General features: G+C 42.0%; 1 protein-coding gene across 1 annotated transcript in view; it reads left to right on the top strand.

The window, feature by feature from the left end:
• Positions 1-22,064, top strand: part of BCAN (brevican) — a 69,559-nt gene that overhangs the window by 26,826 nt on the left and 20,669 nt on the right. Inside the window, exons 8-10 of the mRNA XM_078669469.1 lie at positions 3,508-3,615; positions 20,148-20,306; positions 21,856-21,938. Of these exons, the coding sequence (XP_078525595.1) occupies positions 3,508-3,615; positions 20,148-20,306; positions 21,856-21,938 (350 nt within the window). The remainder of the gene's footprint in view (positions 1-3,507; positions 3,616-20,147; positions 20,307-21,855; positions 21,939-22,064) is intronic.

The following is a 22,064-nucleotide window of genomic DNA, read 5'->3' as shown; positions in this document are numbered from 1 at the left end:
GAAGGGACTTGTGTATTATACAAAGAGATTTAAATTGTATTCTTTCCCGTATTGGGAGCCAGTGAAGAGATCTTAGTGCTGGCTTGGCCGAAGTTCTTAATGAGGAGCCAGTAAGCAACCTAGCTGCTGAGTTCTGGACACGCTGGAGGATGTTGATGGTTGCTTCGGGTGCCACCAGAAACAGGGCATTGCTGTTCCAGATCCACTTTATGTAGCCTAGTGGGTGTGTGGTACAGTTTGTGCAATAATGTAACATGAATAATTTGCAACCTGTAATTGGGTGAGAGCATCCCTGTGTGGGCGCAGCAATACTACAATTTCTCATCGGTCAAATCGTCATCCAAAGCAGGCTGATGTTTAAGACTTCTCCAAGATGTGGCCACGGGGGCTTTGGCCTGCATAGAGAGTACGGCCTTTTGATTAGCCCCATAGAGGAGGAGAGTTTAGTTCACCGTCAAGCTCTTGGGTTTTCGTGGGAAAGTACTAGGCATCTTACTAAAGTACTGCATAGTCGGGGATAGAAGAATACATGAGTGGCATGCACTCTGAGTAGTTCTTGTAAAGCAATAAAGATAACCTCAGGATAAATGTCCCCATCACCTCTAGTCGCATACACTGCATCTGTTGTTGGACCCGCTCATCTGCCGTAAGGGGTAAAAACGGGTTCTGCTGAGCAGAGTATAGACAATCAAAAGGGGCTCAACGGCGCAGATAATCCCAATCCCATATCCCAAGCTGAGGGGCAGGAGTCTCAGCTATGTGCCTTCACCCGAACATTCAGCTGAAACAGCGCTGGATGGATCAAGTATTGAGCCTACGTGCAGTAGTAGTACAGCTTCAGATTGGGCGTACACAGTCTACCCTGTTCATACGGTAAGGTCACTAATTCCAAAGATAGCTGCGGCTGCTACCGGCCCATGCCAAGCCTACAAGGAGGGATCAAATATGGTCAAAGGATGCTCTAATCAATGGAGCTAGAAAATTTACAAAAAGGTAAAGAAACTTGGGCAGTACTACCATCTTTGAGATGGCTATTCTCGCAGTCCATGACAGGGGCATTCTAGGCAAGAGCAAAACCCGCTGCACCAACCACGCTGCAATTTTCCTGCCATATCTGTGTGATGTCCCTGTTCACCCATATTCCCAGATACTGAATGGCCAAATAAGCCCATTGCAATAGAAACTCAGTAGCAAAACGCGTCAAGGCTATGGTATGAGGGAAAATCACCGGCTTGGACCAGTTAAACCTAATCCAAGTCAGAGCACCAAATTTGAGAAATCCCCTCCACATGGGCCCTAGATTAGTTGTTGGTGCCTTTGCATAAATAGTTATGTCATCTGCATACATTGATACCACAAGCCTAAGTGCCATGTGATTTAGGCCTTGTCCACCATGGTCTTGAAGCTGAGCTGTAATCAGCTCTAAAGCTATTTCATACAAAATTGGGGAAAGCAGATATCCCTGATGTCTGCTTATGCTGGTTGCAAAAGGAGCAGAGATGATGCCATTTGTGTGAAGTCTGGGAGTAAGCAACTCGTGTAGTAGCCTGATTCTGATTTATTTTCTTCTTGAGCGAGCCTCAAGATCCTTATTCTTGGTTGCGATTCCCTCTAGTGCCCTTTCCATCCTCAAAAGCTGTTAGTTGTGCACTGCAGGCCCATCCTTAGTATCAGACATTCTTTTTCAAGGTGGTCTAATTTGTCATCTGTTTATTAAGTCTATCACCCATAATGTCTGATCAATTCATAAGTAGGTCAAATTTAAAGTCTATGGTTCGGAGACTGCATCACTTTTGAGCTTGCAGGGTTCTATGCCCATGCCGACGGGTAGTTCACCCTGTCTTCCAGTAGGCGAATGCTGGTCGTCAGCATCTGCAGTGATAGATCTTGAGGGGCACTTTTTTCAAATTACAGTTTAGACTGATTCCGGCAAGAGTTTGTGCGATGTTGTGAGCAATAGCAAGAGAATCAGAGCTACCAGGCACCTCACAGGAGAGTCAGAGACTCAGCCGCACCCCAAATCTACCAGGGAGCATGAGCAGCCTAGTTGGCAGAGTCTCACTCAGTGGCAGCCATCTTGCGGCCTGCCTTTCTGTTCCCACAGCTTAAACTGCACTTTTAATTCTGAAAAAGAGATCAAATAAAGGCATATAGTGTACTTTAATACATTATGGATTCAGAGGTGAGGCCTGGGTTGCCTGCAAAAGGCACAGATATTGCTATTAAAATGTAAGTATAATTTAGGAAAATTATGATTTGTAGTACGAATTTAGATTTGTCAACATTAATAAATTTACTTAAAGAACAATAATTTGAAATTTAGACTTGAAGAGTGAAAATTAACCTGAAAGTACGTATGTGAAAAAGGGAAAATGGACACAAAAAGTAAAAATGTTTTCATCATAGAGGAATATGAATAAAAAGTCTGGTTCCTCTCCCTGCTGGATTTCCATTTTGATATTGTTTAGATCTTTTGAAGCAATTTTATGAGAAGAAATCTGCCAGTTTCTCTGGTGCTTGGACCACCTCTGAGCAAGCTCTATGGCTCTGGAACTTTCAAACTGTTGAGGATAAAAGGTAGTACCCATGCGTACCTGAAGCAGATTTGTTCTATTTCCTTTCCTCGTACATATTGGTACCGCTTAAATCTTTTAGCACCCTTAATAATTAAACATAAAATACCCAGTGTTCCCGCTAGGGAGCGAGAATCTTGGGTATTGAAAAACAACTACTTCATATAACTTGTGACTAGGATTGCCACTACTAGTGCTCAGGACTTGTCTGCCTTTATCTGCCCTTATCTAATATTTTGAATTATTAATCTGTTGCATTGAACATTTGATCTTTTGAAAAGATGAGAGGCATCTCCAGGGGTCAACGGGGTCTGTTTGGCTGCAAGCAGGCAGAGAAGCAGCAGTACCTCCTACTTAAACTTACAGATAACCCCCCAAAATTAGGTTCTCACACAGAAAACAGATATTGGAAAAATTGCACAAGCCTATTACATATCTAAATTTCCAAGGTTTTTGGGCATATTATATAGTGAACCTGTCTTGACAATAAGGAAGACGTCAGAGATGTGTGCATGAAATACCATAGCTCTGGAACAATGAATGCTAATATGGATAATGCCATACTTCCTATAGTGGTCGCTTTATTTCAATATATCATCCTAGCTGAATTTGGCAATGGTAAAAGGTGGTAGTATTTTTTCTCCGCTCTGCTTCTGGTTTTCGATAATTCCATCAATAATTTAGAGACTAACCCCGTTGGAGCATAATTGGTTATTTTTTTACATCAAAGTTATACCTGTTGTTCTTAGGTTGATAATTAAGCATCCACATAGCAAAGGTTTGGATTATAATAACAAGTCCAGGGGAAAAAACCTTTAGTATTGGTTTCAGTAATTCCCTGCCACTGACTTTTAAACCGACTTGTGGTTTTCCACCCATCCTTTGACCCTGAATCCGGGAGCAAACTTGAAGCCTTTTTTGCCCAATATTTCAGATGACTGCATACCCAATCCATGCCAACATGGAGGGACCTGCTCCGAGGAGGGGGAGCGCATCACTTGCCACTGCCTCCCTGGCTACGAAGGGACATTCTGTGAAGCAAGTGAGTATGGGGCATGGGAGTCACTGTTGTTCTTAATTGTATTTTTCTTCTTTCATGAGTCACATGAAAAATGCTTGGAGGGTGTAGTATGAGTCAAAATGCTAAGAACTCTAAGGAAGTCTTGCCAGACTTTGGTTTATTTTTTAAATATGAGTTCTAAAAGGCCATTATTTAAATGTTGTCAATGCATGACATTTTATTTTAAAGAAATTGCACACCAACAGTGAGATAGGATACAATGGGGATTTTCTCTTTGGGTGGAATTTTAAATAATAAACCAAAGTCTCTTTTTTCCTGTAGGAAACATATTCTTATGAGAAGAAGCGAAGTACTAGAGCTTTCTACATGAGAAAGCAAATCATGGAATGGGAATACGTATGGGAACTGTAGTTGTTTCAAACCCCTGTCAATATATCACCTACCTTGGAACTTCCATTGTACTATAAGCGTTTCTATAGTGACTTCAATTGTTGACCTATCTAACAATTTTCCTACCTTTTGTATATAACAGATGTTATTACATTTTTATTTTTTATTTATTTATTTTAGTGGTTTATAGAGCGCGGACTTGACCCATTAGGGTATCAGAGCGCTTCACAGGAACAAAACAGTATACAATAGGTTTGAAGTCAACAAAAGTACACAAGAATATAGGAAGGGCGGGGTGCTGGGTACATAAGGGATAGAGGGTAGGTATGTACATTATACATATTACTCGAGGCGATAGTCTCAAAAGTGTACAATAGGGTAGAAGGTGGCGGGGTGCTGGGTACATAAGGGATAGAGGGTACGTAGATACATTTTGCATTATGCATTTACTCATGGCGATCATCTCAGATGTCTGGGGGATTGAGCAGAGAGGAACACAGATCACCAGAGAATCCAGACTTTATCCAATGAATTATTCAAGCTCGCTAGAGACTACCCTTACAAGACATATGGATCCCCAGTTTGCAGAAACGTCTTTGCTTTTTAACAGGGGGTTTCGACACACGGCGTTATATTCCAGACCACCGAACCAGATTTTAGGGACATATTGATCAGTTCTCCTAAATCTTGGACCTACAGTGGAAATAAGTAAATGTAACAAAGCTATAGGGCTTGGGTCTAGATAGGGGTTCTGATTACTCATAAACGGGGCTCTTCTAACTGCTCTAGAGCAGTAAGAGACAAACCTATTCCCTTCTTAATGAATTAGCAAATGTTCCTGTCTGAAGTGGGCAAGTAAAGGTGTTTGATAGTGAACAACCTATTGAGAGGTTTGTGCACAATTGTGGCTACTTTAAACTAGAGTACAGCCCTTACCATACCACTCAAGGAGTTGTGCCATCCTGCTCTGTTCTGTATGTTCATGTGAATGTTTGTGTGTGTCAGTGTGCTGTGCACGTGATGTATTCATGTGGCTTGTGCTGCTAAGGAGGAATTTCAAAGCATGCTGTTGGAGCAGTTTGAGTGGTTGAAGGTGTTGTCTTGATCTTTAATAATTTCTTGTGTGGCTCTGTTGTATAGTGCCCTTTTCGGTTGGTCATCCCTCCACTTTTTGCTTTTAGATGCTGTGGTAATTGATCTGAAAGTGTGCTGAGTCATCCTAACCAGGCCCAGCACAGAGGATCAACCAGCATGTACCTAGATGGCACTTTAGACTGTGTACAGCCAGTGTTCTCGTGCCTTGACCGGTTTGCCCCTAAGACAGAAGTCTAACCTTATGCCCCGGAGTGTGTGCCACTCCGAGAGGTCAGAGACAAAGACCCGAGTGAGCAGGAGGTGCCACCTCCACCTACACAGGATGGCTAGTGATTAGACCGTAACTTGTCCCCCACTTGAGGCAAAGCCTCCCCCTGCCCAAGGCACTGTTTTACATTGACAGGCAGGAAATTTGCTATGCAGAAGACACCCACCTCACAAGGCTGATCACACCTCTAGGGTGTTGCAGCTGAGGTGTACAGTCAAAGATGGTTTTTTTCTGAGTAGTTTTAGTGACATACACCCACAGGATGTCATCACCACTGTGACGAATTAGCCACAGGACTACATACTTATTGGCTGTTCCACCTCCACAAACACCCCGTAAATCAAGGATTTAAAAGGCACCCCGGACACCAGAACCTCAGATTCAATGTGATACCAAGAAGAACCCAGTATCCATGACAAGGTAGGACTCCACGAAGAGAGGCACTAAGCTCTGCAGCTGTGGCAGCCGAATATATGATGTTTCAATGCATGCTTTTACAATGCAGTCTTTACATCACAACTACTATTACATCGCATGATTTTACAATGCATGGCATTACAACGCATTTTTTAAAACTACCATTACAACGCACTCCATTACATCGCATACAATTACAACGCATACTATTACAACGCATAATACTTTTAGGGCAACGGTAGGGTAAGTGTTGGATAGTGTAGGGGTACAAATTACTAAGTGTTGGATAGTGTAGGGGTAAACAATACTATTCCCACTCCAGTGAGTGCAACAGTAGGGAAAGTGTTGAATAGTGTAGGGGTAAAAATTACTATTCCCATGTAACCCAAAACTCTTACCCACCCTAATACTAAACAAAATCTCCATTACTTACCTTATAATGCGTTGTAATGGTATGCGTTGTAATAACATGCGTTGTAGTGACATGCATTGTAATGGCATGCGATGTAAAGGCAGTTGCATTGTAAAGGTAGGTCGTTGTAATGACTGCGTTGTAATGGATGTTTCCTGTGGCAGTCACCCTGCACCCACTGGATTTTGACTCAACCAAGGTAAGAGGCGAGTTCCAATAAGTTCTGCAAAGTCCACGATCCTGAAGCCCTGTTCCCCAAGCAGTCTGGTGTGGCAAATAAAAGTCCTTTGGCAAGAAGCTTCCAGGAACTGTAGTCCATGTCCTCAAAAAGGCTCAGTTTTCTATAGCATTCCCCTTGTCCAGTGAGTGCAATCAGGTACCAAGGCTTGTTGGTGGTCAGTCCGTCTACAACCTGCTTTACTCAATGCTTCAAAAGAGAATCACCTGCATGAATGACCAACCACCCCTGTAGCTTCATCGCAAAGATTTTGCATCTGTTTTCACCCTCTCTTGGCATGCCTACCAGCTCCTCTGGCCACGGATCCAGTTCAGCACCAGGTATAGTTAAGAGCACCTCTGCACCGAGTCCCCCAAGTGAGATAGATTGGATCTGCCTGGAGACTCCTGGTCCAGAGTCAGCTCCTTGTTTTGTTTCCAAAAGGTTTTGCTCAACTTGCCCCGAAAGTACCATTTTGCTAAGGTAACCATTCCAATACTGCGAGCCTGGTTGACAGCTCCGTTTGACAGCTAAAGTAAACCTCTGCACCCCGCACCACTGAGCCAGGTAAAATTGTGCTAACTGGTGTGAACTGGTTTAGGGACTCACAAGACCTTGTATTTTTCCCATTTACCTCAACGTTAATGTTTTCACATTGAAAAGTACTGATTTATTTAATGTTTTAAAATTGACAACTCCATTTATACTGTATATATAGATTTTGTTTTGGTGTCTAAAAATATATACAAATCAGAGCTTTTATATAAGCTTTTTATAAGTTGGTGTCAGATTTCCCTCGAGTCATGTCAATTACTTATTGTCCATGTTGGTGATGTGAAATGCCTTACACATGTTCCTCTAAGTAGCCTGTCTGCTCTTTGCCACTCTACCAAGTGAGAGAAGGTATACTGAGACAGTACCTGGGGTCCATCTTTGTGCATTATGCTAATATTACATGTTACATGGTAAGTCACCCCTGCCGTACCACATAATATTTTCACCTTGCAGCAGGTTCACTTACCTGTGTTTTGGAATCTTCCTTCACAGCAGCAGGGAACTATTTTGTTAAGGATGAGTAGTCCTGAGCATGTACTGGCTTCTCCGCATAAGAGTGTTGGTCACCTTGGTGGTGCACGTGGTTCTTCTGCTCTGCACCCAGTTTTTTATGTAGGGGTTTGATCCCAAGCTGGACTTTCAGCCTGTGGCATTGTGTCCATTCATAGGATGTGGATCATCTTATGGTGCAATAAGTGGATCAACTAAAGCTTACTTCACCGATAACGATCGAGTGGAGCTCCAGGTGAGTTGTTCATTCATGGTGTATTTGCAGGGTCACAGACTGTAAGGTATTACACATGGCACAGTGTCATTAGGTACAAGTACGGTGGACCCAATTTCGGAGTCACAAAAGCTGAACAGCCAGGTGCTGGATTAAATCCAATTAATCAAATTTTGTTTCATTCTTCTTTACTGTAAAACTTTACTCCTTGCAATTTCACCATAACTTTTTTCTTTTTATTCGATTCATTGTATTCAATGTGTTATTTCCGTATTCCAAAAAGCATTCAGAAGCATGGGGTTCATTCCATGTCACGATTTATTGCCAATAGACCAATGCATTTCTGGAGGAACCGTCCCTTCGTCAGGGACATCTACAAGTATAAACAAATACATATCTTTGAGCGCTATATGCCAATGTAGTTTACGGTCATGGTATCACAATCAAAAAGTTGCATAGAAACACATCCACGTGAACATCTGATTCATTAACATTTGATGCACTTTCGTGGTTAGACACGTTAAAACAACATACAGTGATCACTATTTAAAAAAACAGCTATTCCGGCACCCCTCAAGAAAATCCACTAAATGCCTTAAGAGCAATCCCAATTTTAACTCAATTCTAATTTATCACAATGTGCGGACTCTTATTTAAATCCTAAGCTTACCGTGACATGTAGACAAATCATGACAGTGTCATTAGGCACAGAGCTACCCCACCAAGAGTCCTTGACTCGCGCAGCAGAAAATGTGGTTACGCAGATTCAAAATGTACTTATTCGCCATACGTGGGTTAGGCTTTCCTGCTAAGAGGAAGAACACCCTCCTTTTCTTTTACTTAAGAATTGAGGGGACAAGAACTTCTGAGGAAGACGGAGGAAGAAGTGATCGTGACATGGATTCGTTTACCGCAGTTGTCCATGGATGATACCATGGCAGGTGACTGGAGGGGACATGGTCTGCAAGAACATGTGACAAGAGCTGAAAAAGATCCTTGGGTCTTTACTCACCTGCGTGTTGGAGACTTTGCTCTTTGCAACAGGACAGCAATGTAATTTAGGGAGAGCAGGTACGGCTGATCCGGGGAACATCCTTTACAACGCAACTTTTACAATGCACTACCATTACGACGCAACTTTTACAACGCAAGTTATTACAACGCATTGCGCTGGGGGGCGCTCTAGGATAGGGAATAGTTTAATTTACTATCCAACACCTTCCCTACTATCCACGGGGACTGGAGTTGGAATAGTAAATTAAACTATTCACTATCCAGCGCCCCCCAACGCAAGTCGTTGTAACGACTTGCGTTGTAAAACCTGCGTTGTAAAGGCATGCGTGGTAAAAGCATGCGTTGAAACGTCATACATCCGGCTGATCCTGATGGTTCATTACAGAAACCGTTGTTATGCATGCTTTGCATTTTTAAATTGACCACTGTAGTGGACCCAAATTGAAATTAATGTCTTCTTGTAGCAGCGATCCTTCCTTTGCTGGTTCAGCATCAACGCCGCTGCCAGCCTCCTGCTTGCAGCCATCGATCAGCCCGTACTTGGTGCGCGCTTTGACGTCTACAGAATTGACTTGCCGCTAATGATCCTATTTTTGCCTCAGGTCATCTGCTGATCTGGCATAAATAGTCGTAGGAAGAATTGAATGTCTCTGACTCTAAATAGGTCATCATTTGGGATAGTACAGGAGGTCTACATGATGATGCCAAGATCAGAGGTGAGGCATTTGGCTGAAGTTCAGAAAGAACATGAGCTGACACAAAAAAGCAAGCAGAGTTGAGCTGCATGGAAGAAGGACTGCAGGGCATCCGGAGAGGTAATCTAATTTCATTTTCCGTGAGCTTGAAGACTGTGCTTCAAACGTCTTTATGAACGTCTTGTTCTGAGTCAAACAACTGAGGATCTTATTAAAGCTGATGTGAAACACAGGCAGTTCTGTGGCTTGGATGGAATCAATTTGAAAGAGAAACCCCCTTACAGCATGTTACTGGAATAGGATAATAATATTTATTTCTTACAACAGTAAACTACACAAATGTGGATGACCAGAGGGAGTGGCATGGTATAAATACTGGTGATCCGTTGAATCCCTAGGTGGTTTCCTAAAGTACGCTACAAATCTTTATTCAATGCTTTCAATTTACTACAAGTGTTTAATACGTTTACTGCGGTGCAAATTTCACCGCGGTGCGGGTGGATTTTATTCTTGTGGAAATCAGACGCCCCCCCAGCCGTCCGACGCACACGCCCACCGTGATGTCAGACGGCTGGGGGCCGTCTGACACATGGAACGGGTTAACTTGCAACTTTGTTTATATTTTTGTTTATTTCAATTTACAACATTAACTAAGGCATTGTTGTGTTCTCCAAAATTATTAGGGTCACACCCAGTAGATTTCTTGAGCCCCAACGTGGAACTGGTACCTTTTAAGAAGAAAAGAAAATTACAGAAATCTCTCACCTCTCCCACTGACTTGTGGTCATGTGGGTAAGGGCGTTGGTGCTCAGACAAGCCAACCAAAGAATCTCACATCTGTTAGTGAAATTGCACAGCAATGCCTAAACTCTGAATTAGAACACACAAAGATTAAAATAACTATTGCCATCATTATTAATAACTCAGTTAACAAAATTAATTAAAGAGTTTAAATAGAGTGGTTCATTTGCTCTATTTAAATATGCAAAAATGTGTTTGCATGGGAGAAACATCAGTTCACTAAAAATTTCCAGAACCACCATAGGAAAACCGTGATTATGATAATACTCTGAAGTGTACCTGTGATCCTTTGTAAATTCCAAACAGTCAGAAGTGTACTCCAAACATACATGTACTTGCATTGAAGTACATTTCCTTTTAAGTTAGGTTTAGGACCTTAGTCGTTGATGAGCAACAATCAGGCAGGCTGATAAGATAGCAGACAAGGAGACAGCTGGAGGGGTTATATTAAGTGCAGATAGAAGGCGCTCTACCTATGGTAAACGTTACGTTTCGTAGGAAAATTGGTGTCTGTGGGGTGGTGCGTAAAGAGCGAACGGACTAACCCTAACCGTTCAGAGAAAATCAAAAGACCTTCATAGACAAAAGGAAGCAATGCTCTCGCAACCACAAGGCAGTGTAAACAACATGTAAACAGTAATCACAATAAAGTAGAAAGCAACAGCAGATCTTATATTTTCAAAATTTCCAAGGATGTTTATTGGATCCACATTCAGCCGACACGTGTTTCGTCGTGTTCAGAAGTGGAGTCAACACGACTCTTCAGGGCTGGTAAATAGACCCAGGCATCTATGGGTCGATGCCAGATGTTGGTATAGTCGAGCGTTGAGTCCTGTCTGAGGATTGATGGGTAGTCAAAGTTTAAAAGATCCAAAGAAACTTAATTCCGGGTTCGGAATATGATCACTTTATTCGGAAGTGGGCGCTCGCTGAGGCGCATTGAAAACTACACAAAGAGACTAAACACGTGTTAGTGTCTAGCTTATACCGGGAGGGGATCCAAAACAAGCTAAAGGCTGCAGTATTATTCGTTCTGTTTATCTTGCGTAAGTAGTGCACTGTAGTTTAGAATCCCTCCTCTGAGTATTCCCGGTCGCCGTGTTCCAAGGACGGACCGTTGCAACAGGTACTCTCTCTTGTGTGTCTGCAGATCATTTGTCTAAAACAATACAGATACCAAGCTGGCAGATCCAGGCTGCAGATACTCAAGGTCCAAACAACAAGGGTTACAAAATAATCCAAATATCTTTGATCATTCGTATGAAAAGTGATTCCGAATGCTACTGAAATAAGAAACATCTCAGACACCACAAAAGCATCCCTTTCTGAACATTGTACACAATTAGTATTTTAAAGCAAAGGGCTTTTGTTCAATGTGAAAAATCACATTTATTGGCTCCTATTTTTGCCTATAAATGCCACTGCAAAATGGTTTCTTCCCTCTAAAACCTCAAAAGGGGGCCCTATGGGAGAGGTGCTCCCACAGGTGTGGCGGTCTCCTTTTGTACCTGTTAGAAAGGCACGCCCGGGCTTGTAAGTGAACTGGCAGCTAACCAGCCTATGCAGACTTATCTCCCACCTGCTCTCGCTCATGAGAGAAGGAGGGGAACATTCTTTACAATGCAACTTTTACAACGCACTACCATTACGACGCAACTTTTACAACACAAGTTATTACAACGCATTGCGCTGGGGGCGCTCTAGGATAGGGAATAGTTTAATTACTATCCAACACCTTCCCTACAATCCACGGGGACTGGAGTTGGAATAGTAAATTAAACTATTCACTATCCAGCGCCCCCCAACGCAAGTCGTTGTAACGACTTGCGTTGTAAAACCTGCGTCTTAATGGCATGCGTTGTAAATGCGTTGAAACGTCATACATCCACTTCGCCTAGCAGAATAGTTCAGAGGCTGAATCTCACTAAGGGTGGGCTCAAAAGAATACTGTACTCTATTATAGTGTAGGTTTCACCTAGAGTATGAATACAGTAAAGCACCACAGACTTACAGTAAAACACCACAGATCCACACTCTAGTCAACAAGAAACAGGGGTACTTCATTTTGGATGCTTAATTAAGTTATCAGGCCTCCCAGGCCATAACCAATTTATTTAATGTTCAATTTGCTACATGGTGCCTGTTCCCAGATACCGGGCTGAGTATGAGAGCAGTCTCAATTGTTCAGCCAGCACATATGTACATGTGTGGTCACACATGTTTTTGTGTAATCAGTAGAGAGCCGCTTGCCCCAGCTGTGCAGGAGTGGACAATATTATAAAAGGTGGGCAATGGCGGGTAGCCCTTAAAAGTATCTTACATCAGCTTTAAGGGAGTGAGGCCCAGTGAGTCAAACTCACTCACAGCGTAGATCCAAGAATTGGGGGGAGGTTTTAGCAGGTTAGAACCTCTCAGTTATCATATACTCCAAGATCATTATTTAAGTGCTCAACTATTGCAGCTGGGCTTTCCTGAGGCATGCTCAGTTGAACGTTATATGATATGTGCCCATCACTGGGCACTGTGTATTAAAACCTAGGGAAGCAATATCTAGACATCATCTTGAGTCTTGTAGCACATTGTACCCATGCTGCAAACTCTTAGGACACATGTTATCTGCCAATGTTTATATTCTGTTTGTCTACAAAAAATAAAAAGAGTTATATAAAAAGAAAACCCTTAGACGAAAGTAATTTTTTCTGGGTAGCTTGTCTAAGTTGAATCTATCTATTTGAGCAACTATTCAGAGCCTGCAGTCTTCGTGTTCAGCCATTATGTATTGCAGTTCTGTTTTTTTATTTCTTTAATTTTAAAATTAATCTTTGCCTTGATCTATTTATTTACCTAAGATCTCCTTGTAGGATGACAGTAAAAGCCACCTTATCTTGATTACATCTATAGCTAATGCATGATAATCACACTCAGTTCATCCAGATGGCAGATTCCTTACCTTACTTACACCTCTCAGTTGGAGCTGTGAATGTGCCTTCAGTGACAGGAAATATGGGTGGCAACATTCTTTCACTGTCCTCTTAAAGACAAACCTTCCCTTTCTTTGTTCGTCTTTATGTTATTTGTGTTTCTTTGTTTCTCTCGGTATCTATTTCATTTTGCTATCTTTCTTTCTTTTTCTTTTCATTACTTTTTTGCAAACATGACGGAGAGCCCTGTCTGGAAAACTCTTAGCCCGCCTGCCTCATTTAGCCCTTTCCGTGCTCATGATGGCTCCAGCCCGTCATGAGTCACGGGCGGCGTGTGCTCATGACGGTGTGGAGCCGTCATGCAACTGCCGCTCCGCCCACGTGGCACTAATTCCCCGCCTGTGCGGGCGAATTAGCGAGTGGGCGGGGTCATGCCATCTCCGCACCGCCATGAGCACACGCCGCCCGTGACTCATGACTGCGTGGAGCCGTCATAAGTACGGGAGCACCACGCCCACCGCCTATCCCTGCCCACGCCGCTGCGGAATTAGCACCACGGCGAAAGTGTTAGAGATGGGCTGATCGTAAGTTTTCCATCATCGGAGCCCCAGTTGGCTCAGTCGACTGAAAACTTCCTCCAATGGCCTGACAGATCAGTGACCATCAGAGGAAGTATTACACTTTCTGCCCTATTTAGGGGTGTATGGTTTATTGTACTTGCCAATCACCACAAGAAAAAACCTGGCAGTGGAGGACAGAAAAGTACAATAATGACTTGGAGAAAAGGAGTCATCAGTTTTTTTTTGTTTATCAAAAACAGACTCCCACTTTAAGATTTTACATTTGAAAAACCAAAAAAGTTAGAAGTTCGGTGACTGGCCATCAAAACTGACATCAGCTGTCCACCAAACGTTTTGTACCCAGAAGGAACTGCAGTGGCAGCCGTTCCCTTCACGGGGTAGAAATGACTGCTCTAAATTTGACAGAGGTAAGGTCCTCCACCACCATGATGGACGGAGTCCTGTCCGTCAAATTTACAATCAGACCCTAAATCATTGGGTCCAAAGTGTCCAATATAATTTTAGAAGCGCGCAGTCAGTGCCTGCCACTCTTTCGTCAATATCACTTTTAACTTATGATGTTCCAAGAAATTATGAGATGCATTGTATTCTGTAGCCAGATCTGCCAGGGGGGTACATTTTGCCATCCATATTTCCCTGAAAACATGTTTTAACTGCTGCAGATTACCATTCATTAGACCAGTACCTATTACCTTAGTTGAGAGAGAGGGTTTGTTCTTGAAAGGTGTGGCCTCATGCTAGGAAAGAGTCTCAATTGATCTAAAGGATGTTTTTTTGTGAAGGAATCTGAGTATTTTCTAATCGATTATTTTAAATGTGCAAAAGTAGAGTTTGTACTTAGGGGCCAAAGAAAGCACCTTTTTCAAACTGAAGATTTAAAGATTTAAGCAGTCAGTCAGGTTAAAACTGTGCAGAATATGTTTGAAAAGCAGTTACGACTGTATGAGTTAACAAAAAAGTTCCCAATTTTCCCTGTTATACTATTCCTAGAAGCTAACCAGAACACATGTAGCGTGCTTAGTGTCAGGGTAAAGGTTTCCTATTGGCCAATCATGGACTTTTCTGAATTACTGGTGGCAATCCCAAAAAATCATTGCAATTCTTGAAAAATATATCTCTTTGAGGAAATTAAAGACTTATGATCGTCAAATGGCACATAAAGCAGGTAAATAAGGCAGTTTACTTTGCCAAAAATCATACTCAGATGCCAATGAGCTATGCAGAATGGGGGTGGGACTTCTCTTTTTTTTTATCACAGACTTCCTTGATTGAGGGGCGGATTGCATGAAATTAAAGCTGTATTTGTGTGCCTCAGAATGTTTTTTATTGGTTTTCGATGTCCTATAAAAAATTCCAGTCCCTTATGTACCCAAATCCATACATTTCTTAAGAAACTCAATAATTAATTGTGTAGTCCTTGACTACAACCCACAAATCTGCTTGTCTAGAGGCTGAAGACCCATCTGTAATAGTGGTATGAATGCTTCTTGAGTTTCTAGTTCATATTTTAAAGGTACAGTAACATACAAAATAGGCCCTTTTCATTGTGTTATAACGTTGCACTGCAATTCTGAAAAAGCAGTGCACACAATCTGCTGCAGAACTTCTGGTACTGCTGCTGAGGAGAGGTTGTATGTACAGAGTATAAACAAAGTGGACATTTTTGCATTTTTAGGATGTTGGGGTTGCCTCAGCAAGATGTTCTTCATCCACTGAAGAGGCTGCATTAAGTGCCAACACATTAGGGAAATTATGGAGGTGATCTACAAATTGTTAAACATGAGATGTTAGCAGGCGATCAAACATCAAAATCGCCACAGGCAATACTGCAGAATTTCTTTTAGTATTCTATCTATGGGGAGAAACATAAATCCACTTAAAATAAAGTACTGTCTGATTACATGTGGGCCAATATTCCCATTTCCTGCAGATTTGGGGAAAGCATTCAGAGGTCAATGGGGTATTATGAATGTTGCTATGTTACTCCCCATTCCTGATTTGAAGCTTGCAAGGCCAGATAAAGGCACAGAAATTCCATTGGTGTCATAATGCTCTGCTTGGTATTACCACACTTATTGATGTATTGATTACTGGGTCACTTGTAATTGAGCCTCTATGTTAGGAAATTGTATTTTACCATTTGCACCTGCATCTACCAATTTGGGACACATAGCAAGAGAAAGTATCTGAAAGCCAACCATGGATCTATGAAGGGACAATACAACCTGCAACATCAGGAGACACCAACATCTGCTGCTGCTTTCTGCATTCACAATAGGGTCATGACCCTGAAGAAGTCTTAGACAAGGAGAAATAGAAATATCTGGCACCAGCCTGTCACTCCGTACTGCATGAAGTGTTACACCACACTAAAAGATAATCCATGGCTCGATTTAGAGCTGATTGCAAGGTAAAAGGTAGCACTTTTTCTTTCTTCTATATATATGTTATTTCATTTTCTAAATTGAAAATGCTTTCATATATATATATATATATATATATATATATATATATATATATATATATATAAAGACACAAAAAGTTCCAAAATTGATGGCACTCCACTCGGGGACGATTTTGCAAGTTTATTTTATTTCAACAATTGAGAAAAATAAAATAAACTTGCAAAATCGTCCCCGAGTGGAGTGCCATCAATTTTGGAACTTTTTGTGTCTTAATACGAACGGGAGACTGCCTTGACCCCGTAGATGGCACCAGCGTAACAGAGCTCCCCCTGCGACAAGGCAAAGCGAGAGGGAATATATATATATATATATATATATATATATATATATATATATATATATATATATATATATATATATATATATATATATATATGTCACACCAGGATCCCAGTGGTGCAACCTTCCAAAGGAGCGGCGCAGTACCGGGAAACAGACTCCGTAGGCAAGGCTTGTTGCTTAATGATGTTTATTTAGAGCATCAAATGCCCAAATGACGCGTTTCGGCCGCCCGACATGCGGCCTTGATCATATATATGTTATTTCTTTTTCTAAACTGAGAATATTTTAGTTTTTTCATTTCAACTCCATGCCCAGCTTCTATTATTAATGAACCCACGGCGCCATTTGCGGCCATTAGGAATCCACTCTGGGCACAGGTCACAGTCCATGCCCTGATCCCAGGTATGCCGCCCCTAGATTCCATATTGCATTCCCTCGGCATTGTCCAGCATCCTTTGGGTGTATGGATTGGCCCTGAGCCATTCACTGCGCCCAACCAATCTGACCATGGCACTCGGTGTGTGTGGCCTTTAGACCTGAGCAGCAGAATCTAGGTGCATGACATGGACTTCGACCATGATTGGTGCCCAGTCATCGCCTTCAAGAACCCATTGATTAGGATGTTTGGCCATGGTCAGTGGCAATGGGAAAAGGCATTGTTTCCTACCATGCCCTGCACCCAGCTGTTTGCATCAGGTTCTGGGTAAAGGGCATGGCAGTGTGTCACACTCTTCACGCAGTTATTGTGTCCACAAAATCAGTTGCCAATAACCTTTGACCTTTGCAGCATGCAGTTGTGCTTGTTATTCCTTGAGCTCCAGAACCCCATGTGTGTGGACTAAGGTCATATAACGTGGGATTTGGATGCATGGTGTAATAAAGATGAATGGTAGGAACTCCAGACGTAGTCATGAGGTAAGTTTCATGTAGAGGTTTATTCAAGCTGAGATGGAACACCAGGAGCAGGTTCTTTGCTGCTCAGCCCTCAGTCTCCAACTGGCTTTTCTCTCACAACCAGGAACACCAACATTCTGCTCTCACATCATCATTCTAACATTCCAGTACACATTCGTACAGGCTGAGCAGCAAGAAAAGGAGATCAAAGTATAACACATGGCATGGCATTTCAACATGGCCTGCACCCACATATTATTGAGTCACCTCAATTCCGTGGAATTTTGTGAAATGTATTCAAATTCAATTGCCAGTATCTCATGTGAAAATTAAATGTGCGCATAAACCTCGAGTTAAAAAGTCAGGAGACTGGTTTGAGAATGAACCAGTCTGCCACCGACAAAAATCATGCAAAAACTTGTGTCAGCAAAATACTCTGCAATTTTGTGACATTTGCAAATTTCACATCTGTAATATAAGTTTGCACATGCCTAACCAGTACCCGTTTCACGTGCACATTTGGTTATGGGCTTAAGAGATGGACATTTACACAAAATCCCTACAGACAGTACCCATGAGTCAGAAGCCCTGCACATGGCTTTTGTAAGTGGTTGGAAGTGGGTTTTGAGAATGGCCTTCAGTCATGCCCTGCACTCAGCAAATAGGCCTCATTATCGAGAAACCAATGGGTGCAGCTTTCAACCATGTAGATAAGGCTCTGGGTACATTCAGCCATTTCCGGTTCCCAACCCATTTCCGGCAGAGCCCGCTGCGCTCAGACTTCACTTGTGCCCTTTGGGTCCAAGGCATAGGCTGTGGCCTTCGGGCTCGCCTTTAGCCCAATGCGCATAACCCTGAAACCTTCTGTGTGCAGTCATGTGACACAGACTTTGGGCATTGGTAGTGAATTCTGGGAGTGGTACATGATTGAAGACACACACTACTTCCTCACTGCCACTTTGCAGAATCTTTAGTTGTGCACAGAATTCTCTTCCAGAGTCGAATAACCCCGCCTGTAGTGTACATTGTGGCACTGAGGCATTCTGTTTCTTTAATTCATAGGCCTCAAAATTAAATGTGCTCCATTTGCTATTACTCAGATCAGGTGCTCTCAAAGTTCTCACAAGAGCTGGGCCTTTCCCTTGAATAGTTCCCATACGTTTTCCCCCTCCCTTTGCTCATATTTCCAGGTTCACAAGAATTTCCTTTTATTGTGTCAGTAATATTTCTTGGGAGTGGGTGACTTTCATTTCAATATGCCTTCCTGACTTCATAGTGGCACCTGTAGTCTCGAAGTGCCACCAGACTCAATTGAAAATATTTGTATTCAATTGTAAGAGCAGAAATTGTCCTATTAATACCCCCCCCCCGGCTCTTCACCAAGGATGGGTTGTGTCCCTTTCCAACATCAACTTTCTTGGTCTGCAGAATTGACGGTTCATTGTCTCTCCTTTTCCTCTAGTGATGGCGGCACCATCACATTTTCTTGTTGCTCTCAGTGAATCAAAATGTTGAGTCTTGCAGCCTCTTATGAAGTCCAATTTTCTGCAGTGGCTGATGGGAGACAAATCATATGGATCTATCATATTTTAATATATTATTTTCCATTACAGACCCTTGGACCTTTGAACAAGTGTGGGATCACAATTGTTGGACCATACTTAAAACTAAACCTTTGTCTCTAGCTGTCCCATCTTTGAAATACATCATCCTTAAAAAACATACTGAACATATTTATAATAAACCAAAACGCGAACCTACTCTAATTAAATTACTATTCTCATTCCATGTGTGCTGTAAGTCCGTCCAGCAGTTTTTGCATTCCTTTTGAAATTCTTCATCATCTACTGGAATGAAAATGAGTCACCAAGTAACTCCCACTTGAGAAACAGTTGTGGCCGGTGCAGGTAAGCGCCATGAGGCGGGGGTGGGGAAGTCGACAGACAACAGAATAGGGAAAATAAAATAAATAAATCCGTCATTTGTCGACTATCGCCCCCAACCCCGAACCACCCGAACCACCCGCCCCACCATTCTTTCCTGCACAGTCTGCGACTGTTGAGAAATCTAGATTAAATTTGAAACAAAGTGAATTAAGGGAGTAAAAGTGTCTGCCAAATCTTGGTTGATTGGGGTGGATCTGAGCCATTATTGAACCCTAAAATTGCATTTCCTATGTAAATTGTTACTTAACGATAACTGCATTGCTATAGTCCTGCTATCGCTGACTTTGTAATATATATGTACAGTTGACGGCTGTACATTTCTCACATGGGTTCTTATATGAAGCGTGGGAAAGGGTGATATATATCTATATGACTATCATTTATGTCTATTGCTGGCAGTGGTTCTTTTGTGGGTGCTTATTTGGGCTCAAAAGCTATTATATGTATATTTGATTTCATTGACCCAGTACAATACACAGTATTAACCACTTCCGTGACTAGATTTCCAATTTACAGATATGGCATTAAAACATATTCTATTTTGTCGATTGCCGTAATCGTATAGCACTGATATACCCACAAAGGGTCTCGCTGTGAGTTGGATAATATTTTTTAAAGGGACCATCTAGTCCTGTATCCCCAACAATGACCAATAATAAGCATTCTAGAATGTTCCTTTATTGATGACGTTTGCTTGGATTTTGAGGCACATTGAGACATCGTTCACCGGATGGCCCCTTTAATTGGCTAATACCACCGTCCTTGATTTATTAAAATATAAATGCCAACTTTTTGACTCTCATTGTTTCTTTGCTGTGCCTCAGTGACTTCACTTTCAAAATGTCTGCCTTTGTGCTGATTGCGCCCCTTGTGTAGGTAGGGAGGAGTGCAGTCAAGGCTGGGATAAATTCCAGGGCTACTGCTACCGGCACTTCCTGACTCGAAGAAGCTGGGAGGACGCTGAGACCAACTGCCGGGATGTTGGCGGTCACCTGGCGAGCATCAACACACCTGAGGAGCAGAACTTCATCAACAGTAAGGAACAGAGTGCAGAGCTGTAATGTATGTTTAGAAGCTTCTCATGGGGGGATAGCCCTGACTCAGGACCTTCCTTTCCTAGTAACAAGATTTCAAAGGCATACTTAGAAGTTGGCTGTTTGAGGGCAGGCTAAGACAATCACCAGCCTCAGGCTGCCCATCAGAGAATTTGCATTTCAGTCTGCCCCAGAAGGAATGGTGACTTACTTACTAAATGAATTCCATAGGCTGCATTTATGTGTCAATTGGCCCATCAGATGGATGAGAAGCAAGTCTAGATCATTGTATCTTTTATCAGACCTCATATCAACATAGCTCATAACTGTTTGATTGTATGTATAGAAGGTATAGATTGATGATGTTGGATGCTATTGGATTAGAGTAATTGTTAGCACCTTCGGTTTAACGTCGTCTTACTAGCAGAGTTTCGCTAACGTTGAGTTATGGCAGGACCCTCTTTGGTTTTCAACCCTACCTTAGATCCGGTTGGTCAAGAGAAATGATCCCAGAACATTCCATGTCCAGATTAATCAATGACGCAAACAACCACATGCACGGTTTACACACTTTGGAAAGAGGAAAACTGTGTACTGTTGAGAAGTTATTCCCCATTTTTAGCTGCCAAACTTGGAATCAAGCCCAATTTACGCTGCTGTTAATTTGCACATCCGACGGTACGGGTTTTAAAAAATAGGTTGCTCTCAGATACGCTTTGCTTGTGAGCACATTCTGCATGTGTATCCTCCTCCATTTGCAAAGGCATGCCGCTGGGAAGGCATGAAGGAAGAGTTGGATTTGTTAAAGTGAAGCCCATACATAGGATTCAAAAAGGAGATAGGTCTGTGGCTCGTGTGCCAAGATAGAATGCCTATCACCATTCACCTTCAAGATTCCACCAATTAAATGACATATATTGAAACTTTGTGAGCTATGCACCTCTTCATTGTAGGTGAAATAATAAAAACACTGCTCACATACTTCCAACCCCATTTCCAACTAACAACTAGATCAAGCATTAACCTTCTAAGTGGTTCCAGGTGGCATATACTGTAGCCCCACTAACAAAGAAATCACTGTAAAAGAAATACAGTTTGCGACAAGCTTTTGCGTAATCACGCAAAATTATGCGTAATTACATGAAATACAAAACCACCATTTCATGCTCTATTTTAGCATGTATTGCGTTCTCACGCCCATTTTGGACTGGAGGACGCGTTATGCGCTAAAAGATAGTGTAAAACAACCTATAACGTTACAAACAGCACCCACACGCATTCTGGTTGATTGCGGCTCACTTGCGCTACATTTTTGACATAAATGGCATGTATTACATGGCGTGGCATAACAGAATATTCTCTGGAATTTCGAGTTATGGCTACAGATCCGACATTTCTCTTGGGTCTATTTCTGATATGTAGTGTTTGCAGAAAACCCAGTGGCCTGAAGCTCTGAAATCCTTCTAGATGTATTTCACTCTTCACTATTTGCTGTTAACAAGACTGTTTCTGCAAACTGTTGGCACTAATGCCAAGCTTTTTATCCACAGACAAATACAAGGAATATCAGTGGATTGGTTTGAATGACAGGACCATAGAAGGAGATTTTCAGTGGTCGGATGGAAGCCCCTTGGTAACTGTTATCTATGAATGTATTATCTTGAATGCAGTATTATGATGCTTATTTATAATTTGTTAAGCCTCAGGCAAATTCTTGCAATATGCATTATAAAAAAAAAACTATATCTCATTAACAGTA

The sequence above is a fragment of the Lissotriton helveticus genome, chromosome 12 (assembly GCF_964261635.1).
Source record: "Lissotriton helveticus chromosome 12, aLisHel1.1, whole genome shotgun sequence".
Taxonomy (NCBI): domain Eukaryota; kingdom Metazoa; phylum Chordata; class Amphibia; order Caudata; family Salamandridae; genus Lissotriton; species Lissotriton helveticus.
This window is presented reverse-complemented; position numbering and strand designations above follow the sequence as displayed.